This window comes from Periophthalmus magnuspinnatus, chromosome 15, assembly GCF_009829125.3.
Source record: "Periophthalmus magnuspinnatus isolate fPerMag1 chromosome 15, fPerMag1.2.pri, whole genome shotgun sequence".
In the NCBI taxonomy this organism is placed as follows: domain Eukaryota; kingdom Metazoa; phylum Chordata; class Actinopteri; order Gobiiformes; family Gobiidae; genus Periophthalmus; species Periophthalmus magnuspinnatus.
In genome coordinates, this window is record NC_047140.1 from 32,843,708 (window position 1) to 32,857,188 (window position 13,481).

General features: G+C 43.8%; 1 protein-coding gene across 1 annotated transcript in view; it reads right to left on the bottom strand.

Moving 5' to 3' along the window:
• piezo1 (piezo-type mechanosensitive ion channel component 1) overlaps positions 1-10,422 on the bottom strand; it is a gene marked incomplete at its 5' end in the record, with an annotated part of 30,686 nt that extends 20,264 nt beyond the window's left edge. Inside the window, 7 exons of the mRNA XM_055227117.1 lie at positions 554-661; positions 780-948; positions 3,710-3,923; positions 4,976-5,207; positions 5,769-5,910; positions 6,800-6,965; positions 10,293-10,422. Of these exons, the coding sequence (XP_055083092.1) occupies positions 554-661; positions 780-948; positions 3,710-3,923; positions 4,976-5,207; positions 5,769-5,910; positions 6,800-6,965; positions 10,293-10,422 (1,161 nt within the window). The remainder of the gene's footprint in view (positions 1-553; positions 662-779; positions 949-3,709; positions 3,924-4,975; positions 5,208-5,768; positions 5,911-6,799; positions 6,966-10,292) is intronic.
• Between the last annotated feature and the right edge of the window lie 3,059 nt (positions 10,423-13,481).

Sequence of the window (13,481 nt, forward strand, 5' to 3'; positions counted from 1 at the left end):
CACACAAAGAAACACAAAGAGACACACAAAGAAACACAAAGAGACACACAAAGAAACACAAAGAGACACACAAAGAAACACAAAGAAACACAAAGAGAAACACAAAGAAACACAAAGAGAATCTGTGAGGTTGAGCTGGTGATGAGCTGCCGCAGCGTGATCAAACACGCAGGTGTTTCTCTCCTTAAATTTCTCAGAATCTCTTTGAACAAACTTGTAGAATGACATCATCATGTTTTTATGTTTATACATTTCTGAGCTCGTGTGTCAGATCTGATCATTGCTCAATGATTTTGAAATACTGATAATAACAGAGCTCATGTGGTGAGACTGAGTCATGGTGTGATAAAGGACAGAGCCACACCCCTCACAGTCCACACGCCCACTCTCTTAGCCACACCCCCTGAGGCCCACCCCCTTAGCCACACCCCCTGAGGCCCACTCTCTTAGCCGCACCCCCTGAGGCCCACTCTCTTAGCCACACCCCCTGAGGCCCACTCTCTTAGCCACACCCCCTGAGGCCCATGACCCGGCGCAGACAGTGTCTCCATACCTCAGTATCATCTCGACAGTCATCACTGGGTCCTCTCCAGGTCGTAAACGCCACCATCTCCTCGTCTCCAGGAGACTCCGCCCCCCTGTGCGTTTTCTGTTCTTCCTCCTGCTCCACATAAAAGTATCGCACACAAACAGTTCTTAAAACAAGGGACTGGAGGGAGATACATCCTTTATATTATATATTTCTTATGTATTATTATGTTTTATATATAAAATCGAACCTTTGACGCCCCGATGGCGCCCGTTTTGAGCACAGTGGTGATGGTGATGTAGAGGAGGAAGAGGACCCCAGGGTTGGCGTACACGGGCCAGTCATGGTCTGAATTCAGACTGAGTTCGAACGCAGAGGAGCAGTTTCCAGATATGATGATGTCCTTCAGGCCGAACAGTCTGCTCCAACACACAGCACAGAATGTTTAACAAAGGCACGGGTGTAAACACTAGGGGGCGCAATGTCAAATCGCCACTGACAAGTTTATACACAAAGTATAACTCAAAGTATAACTCACCCAAAGTATAACTCACCCAAAGTATAACTCACCCAAAGTATAACTCACCCAAAGTATAACTCACCCAAAGTATAACTCACACAAAGTATAACTCACCCAAAGTATAACTCACTCATGATTTTATTTTGAAACAGAATCATTAAACTGACGACATCTAAACCCAAGTGTCAGATGCTTTAAGAGTCTGGACTCTTCTCCCCAGAGCGGCCTGCAGGGGGCAGACTCAACTCATTCATGTCTCATGAAGCCACAGAAGAAGAAACGTGTTTAGTCACAGAAAACTCAATACTGCAGTAAAATGTTTGGTAAAGTATTCTGACACATGGGCCAATCAGAGCACTGCGTTCGGACACACACACACATACACTCAAACACACACACACAAACATAGACACACACACGCACACACCCCAACATAGACACACACACGCACACACACATGAAAACATATGCAAACATACGCGCACACACATACACACCCCCCCACATACACACACACCCCTACACACACACACACCCCAACATACATACACACATGCAAACATGCACACACACACACACACAAAAATACGCACACACACAACACACCCCAACATACGCGCACACACACTCAACACACACACACCCCAACATACGCACACACACATACACACACACAAACACACACGCAAACATACACACATGCAAACATATGCACACACACTCGCACACACACACACAAACACACACACACACACACACACAAATGCCATGTATTCGTTTTCATTTATAAAAAAATAACTGTAATCTAAATATCACCAAATGTAAGAGTAAGTGTACCAGATTACAGTTACTCTAGATAAGTATTCAGGATGTGTATTCCCTACACACTGCCTCCAGGGGGCAGCTCTGAGCAGACCTGTCCATCAACGACATGAGACAGGCTCAGGTCAGTCCAGCACTGTCCAGACGGGTCATTTTAAACTGGTCACTTTTATCCAGGTTTGTGTTTTTTTATGAGCAGGAAAAGCCCAGAGTAACTGTCGGTATCAGCAGCAAGTGACAGATATTTAGATATTTAGGCCACCCCTCCCCCCAAGTCCCGGACCGACCCCTCCAACCTCAGATCCCTCTACCTCGAGGCGGGGGGTCGAACTGGAAGGACCGTCAGCGTTTAGATAAGTCTAAATGAAGTGGAGCAGCTGTAAAAGCTGCAGAAACTTTATCTGTGTATAAAAATACTCTGAATCAATAAAAGGTGAAGACAGAGTTTCACCTGTCACTCATTAATCCAGAAGAGATCCAGAACATTCTGGACAGACTCAGCGAGACTGGTGCATTTATATAAAACTGTCTGTATAAAAACAATAAAACATCTACAATAAAAACATCTACATTTAAAACATCTACATTTAAAACATCTACATTTAAAACATCTACATTTAAAACATCTACATTTAAAAAATCGTCAAGAGACGATCATAAAGGACCTGAGGTCATATGGTTTTTATCAAAAGATTCTAATCAAAACTAAAACAGGTTTTGAAACCAGATCCTCATTTGAGCCGATATCGAGTTTCGCCGACAGAACAGAAATTAAGTTTTTCTGAAGAAATTTATAACGATCTGAGTTACAACTTTCACAAGACACAAAGACGAGAATAAAACGATGGACTAAACCAGGATTAAACCAGGTCTAAACCAGGACCAAACCAGGACTAAACCAGGACCAAACCAGGACCAAACCAGAACTAAACCAGGACTAAACCAGGACCAAACCAGGACCAAACCAGGACTAAACCAGGACTAAACCAGAACTAAACCAGGACCAAATCAGCCTTGAATTAACCAGATTCACAAAAAACACAAATATGAACAGAACAAGTCAAATCAGGATGTTTAAACTGAACCACAAGAACACGACAAAAAACACAAATTTTAACAAAACAATCAAAACTGCTGCATCTGCCCCGAAGTAACACAGTACAACACTCTGTACAAACACTACACACACACACACACACACACACACACCCCATGCATAACACACAAACACACACAACACACACACACAACACACACACTCACTGATGAAGAGCTTTGAGGACCAAAGGACCTCACTAAAGTAGAACTCTTTACTTCGTGTCATTTTCAACATATTTTTCATGTTTCTTCTTGATTTGTGTAAAACTATTTTATATTTACAGAAGGTTTTTTTGTCACAAATAAAGTAAAATGAGAGAATAATCAAAACAAGTCAAACTTCAAGTTTGTGTTTGGAAAAAGACTTGAGCAGAAAAAAGAGGATGTGAATCTGGGACACTCCCTTCATCAACAGCAGTAAAATGAGTGTGATGGGCCCGAGGTCAGGGCGACCCTGAGGTCAGGGCGACCCTGAGGTCAGGGTGACCCTGAGGTCAGGGGCCTCTGTCACATCAGAGCGTCCACGTCGTTTATTTACAGCCTAAACCTGCAGATTTTGTCCCGGGACGTCGCCTCGTGTCCAAACAGCACCGTGTCTCTGTTTTAGACAGACGTGTGTAAATGTGTGGACAGAGCGGGCGCGTCCCGGGACAGTTGGCGCGGTCATTACTGTGGATGTTATGGGTTCAGGACAGGTGTGGAGTGACCCTTGACCTCTGTGTAAACACAAGTGAACGTACCGGGCCCACAGACTGGAGGGGGGGAACACGGCCTGGGACAGTGAGCTCTGGTACACGTAGAGACAGACCATGTGACCCGCGGTGAAGAAGCCCACCATCACACACAGAGCGTTAAAGCCCAAGTGGCTGATGGGAAGATGACACGCCCACCACGTGCACACGCCCACGAAGAGGAGGAAGTAGATGGCGGAGAAGGCGGAGGGCAGAGTGATGCCTGGAACAGAGAGACAGTTTATTTAAACAAAGTAAAGTTCATCTAAACATCTTTAAAACAAACTAAAACTAACGGCTTATGTGTGAAAGTACTCACAGTATTATGTTAAAGTACTCACAGTATTATGTTAAAGTACTCACAGTATTATGCTAAAGTACTCACAGTATTATGTTAAAGTACTCTCAGTATTATGTTAGAGTACTCACAGTATTATGTTAAAGTACTCACAGTATTATGTTAAAGTAGTATTATGTTAAAGTACTCACAGTATTATGTTAAAGTACTCACAGTATTATGTTAAAGTACTCACAGTATTATGTTAAACTCATTTAACCGTCTGTATATTTAGATCTTCCTCTTCTGTTGTTTCTCAGTGTAAATATTTGAACGTGGCACAGTTTGGGCGTCGGGCACATGACCCACACGAGAATAGACGAGGAGCGGCATGTGCGAGTACTTTAGCGGCATTTGCGGGTACTTTACGCCTCGCCAAAGGACTACGGCAGGAAACTGTATCGCTCATACAGTATTTATTTATGTGCATATTATGGTTTAAATGTCCCATTTCAAATAAACAGATAAATAAACTAATATATAAATAAACAAATAAACGAGTTGTTAAGAAGAAGCACCTGTTTCAAATTAACATTCCCACTGTCCCGTCCCCTCACACACGGGCCGAGGAATGACCCACTGTCCTGTCCCGTCCCCTCACACACGGGCAGAGGAATGACCCATTGTGCCGTCCCCTCACACACGGGTGGAGGAATGACCCACTGTCCCGTCCCCTCACACACGGGCAGAGGAATGACCCACTGTCCCGTCCCCTCACACACGGGCAGAGGAATGACCCACTGTCCTGTCCCGTCCCCTCACACACGGGCAGAGGAATGACCCACTGTCCCGTCCCCTCACACACGGGTGGAGGAATGACCCACTGTCCCGTCCCCTCACACACGAGCGGAGGAATGACCCACTGTCCCGTCCCCTCACACACGGGCAGAGGAATGACCCACTTCTTAATTTAGACACTGTGTTTGTGGGTGCAGTACCGGCCAGGGCCAGCAGGCTGATGGCGAGGATGCGGCCGAGATCTCGAAGGACTCGGCAGGCGGTCGATTTGAGGCGCTCGGCTAACTGCTTCGCCCGAGTCCCTGCAGACACCTCTTCATCCTCTGACAGCCCGTCCTCTGCGTCCTCTGTGTCCTCTGCGTCCTCTGCGTCCTCTGCGTCCTCTTCCTCACTGTCCTCCATCTCTGATTGGCTATCGGTCCGTGGCTCCAGCTGAGGTAAAACATTTTGGAGTCAAACATTCAGAGTTACTCACTTTAAGCTGAGTCTCAGCCAAAGAAACAGCTCTTTGAAAAAGACGTTTGGCTAAAAAAGTGAAAGTTTAATTTGTACAGAAACAGTGAGACACTAGTCTTCATTCGTGTCTCGTTCTCTGACAGCAGAGGTCAGAGGTCAGAGCAGGAGGCAGACAGCACATACAGTTATCACGTACATCTGATCCAGTCATGTGACACCTGGACATCGCTATAGTAACTTGAACATTCTGGACTTTTTCTGTTGTTTGTTATGTTTGAACTGACGTGTTTCACTCTGTTAAAAGTCAGTTTGATTTTTCTGCCACTTTAGGTTTTCAAAATGAGGAAATATATTGATTTATTTAAATTAAGGTGATTCCAGACGTCTGCAGTGTGTTTTATTCATGTTTTATTTCAGGCTGAAACACACAGATTTACTGTATCGACCTGGGGTAAAAACACTGTGGACACTCATTTTGAAAAGAAAACAGCTGCGGCCATTTTGTTACTGAAGTATGGCTGACACGGTGTGACTCACAGACGTGATGTTAGCGGCGGCCACCATCCGCCGGTTTTTCACCAGGCGATGACACAGGATGCTGGTTACCAAGGAAACCAGACACACGGCTAGGTCGGGACAGAGGAGCCGCGCCACAGTCCAGGGCTCGTCCAGGGGCAGCCTGTACACGGGACACAACTGTGAATGTGACTGCACACAGTGTGCCTCAGGATAGACTAGATACACACAGTGTGCCTCAGGATAGACTAGATACAGACACAGTGTGCCTCAGGATAGACTAGATACAGACACAGTGTGCCTCAGGATAGACTAGATACACACAGTGTGCCTCAGGATAGACTAGATACAGACACAGTGTGCCTCAGGATAGACTAGATACAGACACAGTGTGCCTCAGGATAGACTAGATACACACAGTGTGCCTCAGGATAGACTAGATACACACAGTGTGCCTCAGGATAGACTAGATACACACAGTGTGCCTCAGGATAGACTAGATACAGACACAGTGTGCCTCAGGATAGACTACATACAGACACAGTGTGCCTCAGGATAGACTAGATACAGACACAGTGTGCCTCAGGATAGACTAGATACACACAGTGTGCCTCAGGATAGACTAGATACAGACACAGTGTGCCTCAGGATAGACTACATACAGACACAGTGTGCCTCAGGATAGACTAGATACAGACACAGTGTGCCTCAGGATAGACTAGATACACACAGTGTGCCTCAGGATAGACTAGATACAGACACAGTGTGCCTCAGGATAGACTAGATACAGACACAGTGTGCCTCAGGATAGACTAGATACACACAGTGTGCCTCAGGATAGACTAGATACAGACACAGTGTGCCTCAGGATAGACTAGATACACACAGTGTGCCTCAGGATAGACAGATGGCAAATGTTGAGAGATGATGTAATGTTCTTATTTTACTGTGGCATCTGAAAGTGCAATAGCCTAAATAATGTCATGGTGCTAATGTGTCTGCCCCCTCATGGAGAACCGTGAGCGGTGCACTTTGTGTCACGTGCTGCGTACCTGGACAGGCCGATCTGGCGGCTGACGGTGTCCCATTGTGAGCAGTTGTCCCCCAGAACCGTGTCCAGAGGCGGGTAGGTGAACAGGACAGTCTGGAAGCAAACGTGGGCCAGAACAAAGAGTAGCCCGGTGCAGAACACAGCTGAGATAAATCGCCCCGTGTGACCTGTGGACGAGAGGGACAGAAAGAAGTTTAGACTCTGGATCGTTTAACACACAGACTGTAAATACAGACGATGTTTCAGTGCAGCAGGTCACAGATGTTTGTGTGACTTTAATATCTACACTTTTCAAACCATCTCAAGTAGCTCCGCAGAGGCAGACATTTTGTGTCTCAAACCTCAAATGCATGATGTTCATCAGACACTGGGCAGGGACGCCCAGAATTCCCTTTCCACACGCACTTCCTCCAGCTCCTCAGGGGGATGCTGAGGTGTTCCCAGTCCAGGACGTCCAGGAAGCATCAGGAACAGATGCCCGAGCCTCAACAGGACGTCCAGGAAGCATCGGGAACAGATGCCCGGGCCTCGACTAGCTCCTCTCGACCTAGAGGAGCAGCGGCTCTACTCCGAGTTCTTCGCGTGTGACTGAGCTCCTCCCCTTATCTCTCAGGGACTGCAGACGCTGCACCGATCCGTGTTAGTGTGTGTGTTAGTGTGTGTGTTAGCATGTGTGTTAGCGTGTGTGTTAGCGTGTGTTAGCGTGTGTGTTAGCGTGTGTGTTAGCGTGTGTGTTAGCGTGTGTGTGTTAGCGTGTGTGTTAGCGTGTGTGTTGGGGTGTGTGTTAGTGTGTGTGTTAGCGTGTGTGTTAGCGTGTGTGTTAGTGTGTGTGTTAGTGTGTGTGTTAGCGTGTGTGTTAGCGTGTGTGTTAGTGTGTGTTGGCAGAGCGCTGTATTTTCCACAGGGGCCTCCTGTTTTTCTCTTTGTTTCACTGCGTCACTAAAACTTTGACTGAACCAGAAGATTGTCATTTTAAAATAGAATCTGTAAAGTGTAGTACAGTGTAGTACAGAGTAGTACAGAGTAGTATAGTGTAGTACAGTAGGTGTATAGTGTAGTACAGTGTAGTACAGTGTAGTATAGTGTAGTATAGTTTAGTACAGTGTAGTATAGTGTAGTACAGTGTAGTATAGTGTAGTATAGTTTAGTACAGTACAGTGTAGTATAGTGTAGTACAGTGTAGTACAGTGTAGTATAGCGTAGTACAGAGTAGTATAGTTTAGTACAGTGTAGTACAGAGTAGTATAGTGTAGTACAGTAAGTGTATACTGTAGTAGTTTAGTACAGTGTAGTATAGTGTAGTACAGTGTAGTATAGTTTAGTACAGTGTAGTACAGTGTAGTATAGTGTAGTACAGTGTAGTATAGTTTAGTACAGTGTAGTACAGTGTAGTATAGTGTAGTACAGTGTAGTACAGTGTAGTATAGTGTAGTACAGTTTAGTACAGTGTAGTATAGTGTAGTACAGTGTAGTACAGTGTAGTATAGTGTAGTACAGTTTAGTACAGTGTAGTATAGTGTAGTACAGTGTAGTATAGTGTAGTACAGTGTAGTGTAGTACAGTGTAGTATAGTTTAGTATAGTGTAGTACAGTAGGTGTATAGTGTAGTACAGTGTAGTACAGTGTAGTATAGTGTAGTATAGTTTAGTACAGTGTAGTACAGCGTAGTATAGTGTAGTACAGCGTAGTATAGTGTAGTACAGCGTAGTACAGTGTAGTACAGTGTAGTATAGTTTAGTACAGTGTAGTACAGTGTAGTATAGTTTAGTACAGTGTAGTGTAGTATAGTATAGTACAGTATAGTACAGTATAGAATAGTGTAGTATAGTGTAGTATAGTTTAGTACAGTGTAGTGTAGTACAGTGTAGTATAGTGTAGTATAGTTTAGTACAGTTTAGTACAGTGTAGTATAGTGTAGTACAGTGTAGTATAGTGTAGTATAGTGTAGTACAGTGTAGTACAGTGTAGTATAGTGTAGTACAGTTTAGTACAGTGTAGTATAGTGTAGTACAGTGTAGTATAGTGTAGTACAGTGTAGTGTAGTACAGTGTAGTATAGTTTAGTATAGTGTAGTACAGTAGGTGTATAGTGTAGTACAGTGTAGTACAGTGTAGTATAGTGTAGTATAGTTTAGTACAGTGTAGTACAGCGTAGTATAGTGTAGTACAGCGTAGTATAGTGTAGTACAGCGTAGTACAGTGTAGTACAGTGTAGTATAGTTTAGTACAGTGTAGTACAGTGTAGTATAGTTTAGTACAGTGTAGTGTAGTATAGTATAGTACAGTATAGTACAGTATAGAATAGTGTAGTATAGTGTAGTATAGTTTAGTACAGTGTAGTGTAGTACAGTGTAGTATAGTGTAGTATAGTTTAGTACAGTTTAGTACAGTGTAGTATAGTGTAGTACAGTGTAGTATAGTGTAGTATAGTGTAGTACAGTGTAGTATAGTGTAGTACAGTGTAGTATAGTTTAGTACAGTGTAGTACAGTGTAGTATAGTGTAGTATAGTTTAGTACAGTGTAGTACGGTGTAGTATAGTGTAGTACAGTGTAGTATAGTTTAGTACAGTGTAGTACAGTGTAGTATAGTGTAGTACAGTGTAGTATAGTTTAGTACAGTACAGTGTAGTATAGTGTAGTACAGTGTAGTATAGTGTAGTACAGTGTAGTATAGTGTAGTACAGTGTAGTACAGTATAGTACAGTGTAGTATAGTCTAGTACAGTGTAGTACAGTACAGTGTAGTATAGTGTAGTACAGTGTAGTACAGTATAGTACAGTACAGTGTAGTATAGTCTAGTACAGTACAGTGTAGTATAGTGTAGCACAGTGTAGTACAGTATAGTACAGTGTAGTATAGTCTAGTACAGTGTAGTACAGTTTAGTACAGTGTAATATAGTGTAGTACAGTGTAGTATAGTGTAGTACATTGTAGTATAGTGTAGTACAGTGTAGAATTGTTTAGTATAGTGTAGTACAGTACAGTGTAGTACAGTGTAATATAGTGTAGTACAGTGTAGTATAGTTTAGTACAGTGTAGTATAGTGTAGTACAATGTAGTATAGTGTAGTACAGTGTAGTATAGTGTAGTACAGTTTAGTACAGTGTAGTATAGTGTAGTACAGTGTAGTACAGTGTAATATAGTGTAGTACAGTGTAGTACAGTGTAGTATAGTGTAGTACAGTGTGTAGTAGTACAATTGTTGCTTAAGAGAAAAGTCTTTAGAACTTGGAACTAAATCCACAACCTGCTTGTCTCCACAGATATGATTGAACTTTGCCTAGAACTTTTCATAGTATGGCATTAAAGATAACTGATCATTGTCTCCATGGAGTCCTTCCTGAAAAGTTACAGAGTGTAGCTTTCACATGTGGCTCCATCCACCATACTCTTAGAGAAACCCCATTACATCATCAGAGGTATAATACTCCCTACAACGGACACATATCCAGACGGGATATATATATATTGGTTGCAGTATATTTTGGTCGTACCTTTGATGGTGTGTTTGTTCGGGCAGAGGAACCACGGCAGCAGCAGCAGGTACAGGAAGTAAACCAGCGACAGAACATTGTAGCGGAACAGAGAGGCTGCAAAAACACAAAAAGAACAAAACACAAACATATAAATATAAATATATATATATATATATATATATATATATATATATATATATATATATATATATATATATATGTTTTCATGTTTTTCACTTTTTTGACAGTTAAAGAACAAACTTCTGCAGATGCAGAGGATCAGTCTTCATTTACACAGTTTGTTCACTCGAGGTGAAAAGCAACAATAAAAAACATGTAAAACATTAAACAGTGAAATAAAATACGTGACAGTACAGTGTGTGTGTGTACAGTGTGTGTGTGTGTACAGTGTGTGTGTGTACAGTGTGTGTGTGTGTACAGTGTGTGTGAGTACATTGTGTGTGTGTGTACAGTGTGTGTGAGTACAGTGTGTGTGTACAGTTTGTGTGAGTACAGTGTGTGTGTACAGTGTGTGTGTGTACAGTGTGTGTGTGTGTACAGTGTGTGTGAGTACAGTGTGTGTGTACAGTGTGTGTGAGTACAGTGTGTGTGTACAGTGTGTGTGAGTACAGTGGGGGTGTGTGTGTGTGTTTGAGTGTGTGTTGGACGTTTGAGTCGAGCTCTGGTGTCGACCTTAAGACCCACGTGAACTTAACCTCGACCTCCAAGGACACAGTCTGAGGGTCTGAGGGTCTGAGGATCTTGTTTTTACCGACTGAAATCTCCAGGAAAGACACACGTTAAAAAAAAGTTTTGTTAAAAGAGTTTTTTAAAGTCGCTCTTTGCCTTAAAATGGAGCAAAACTCAGAGACGTAAAACTAAAGCAGCAGATTTTAAGAAGAAACTTCAACAGAGACGAAAATGAACCAAGAGCCTCCAACCACACACATCTACACCACCTACACCACCTACACCATCTACACCATCTACACCACCTACACCACCTACACCATCTACACCATCTACACCACCTACAACTTCTACACCACCTACAACATCTACACCACCTACAACATCTACACCACCTACAACATCTACACCACCTACAACATCTACACCACCTACACCACCTACACCATCTACACCATCTACACCACCTACAACATCTACACCACCTACAACATCTACACCACCTACAACATCTACACCACCTACAACATCTACACCACCTACACCATCTACACCACCTACACCACCTACAACATCTACACCACCTACAACATCTACACCACCTACACCACCTACAACATCTACACCACCTACAACATCTACACCACCTACACCATCTACACCACCTACAACATCTACACCACCTACAACATCTACAACATCTACACCACCTACAACATCTACACCACCTACAACATCTACAACATCTACACCACCTACAACATCTACATCACCTACACCACCAACAACATCTACACCACCTACACCATCTACATCACCTACACCACCTACACCATCTACATCACCTACACCATCTACACCACCTACACCACCTACACCACCTACAACATCTACACCACCTACAACATCTACACCACCTACACCACCTACACCACCTACAACATCTACACCATCTACACCACCTACACCACCTACACCATCTACACCACCTACAACATCTACACCACCTACACCACCTACAACATCTACACCACCTACAACATCTACACCACCTACACCACCTACACCACCTACATCACCTACACCACCTACAACATCTACACCATCTACACCACCTACACTACCTACACCATCTACACCACCTACATCACCTACACCACCTACAACATCTACACCACCTACACCATCTACATCACCTACACCACCTACACCATCTACATCACCTACACCACCTACACCATCTACATCACCTACACCACCTACATCACCTACACCACCTACACCATCTACACCACCTACACCATCTACACCACCTACACCATCTACACCACCTACACCACCTACAACATCTACACCACCTACAACATCTACACCACCTACACCACCTACAACATCTACACCACCTACAACATCTACAACATCTACACCACCTACAACATCTACACCACCTACACCACCTACAACATCTACACCACCTACAACATCTACACCACCTACACCATCTACACCACCTACAACATCTACACCACCTACACCATCTACACCATCTACACCATATAGACCACCTACACCATCTACACCATCTACATCACCTACACCATCTACATCACCTACACCACCTACACCACCTACACCACCTACACCATCTACATCACCTACACCACCTACACCATATACACCACCATGCGTAGGCGTCGCCTTGCCGTAGGACATCGACACAACCACAGACTGTAAAGAAGTGACTGAGTCTGGTGCCATGGCGTTCGGCTCCAAATGAAGCTCATCGAGGCGAGAGCGGCTGATCTGGAGCATGACGTGTACAGTGGTCTCTTGTTATATTGCGGTTCAAACTTCGTGGTCTCTCGTTATATCGCGGTTCAAACTTCGTGGTCTCTCGTTATATCGCGGTTCAAACTTCGTGGTCTCGCTGTTTCGCAGATTTTTCCAGTGCAATTCTACACACTTTTTTACAGTGTATGCACATTGTGTTCTGCGTCTCGACCGGCCAAGGCACTGCAGACCACTGTCAACCGCGTCTGTGAGCCGCACCTCCCGCACAGCACAGGATGTGTTCAGCTAAACTTACATAAATGTTCGATTGACACTACAGCGGAACGGCGTCAGGATGAGGAGGCGCGGTCAGAGGAACTGTGACATACACCTGAGTCACTATTAATTAAGCCAGAGAAATGTGACAAAATGTTAATGCCTGTGTGAGAAAAGTGTATAAAGTGTGTGGTGAGGGGTTTTACAGCAAAAAACATAGAGAATAATTGTACAAAATAAAGTTGATACTTCGTGGATTTCGCCTATTGTGGGTTATTTTTAGAACGTGACCCCCACCATAAACAAGGGACCACTGTATTTTGAATTCCAACCATATGCAAAAGTTTCATAGCGACCAAAGAGCCAGTTCAGAGCGAGGCTGATGAAGGTAACGCCTCTTCCCACTCGTGCCGCTGGGTTAGTAGGAGGCAAGCGCAACACTGTCAATCAATCCTGTTGCTAACGCTAACA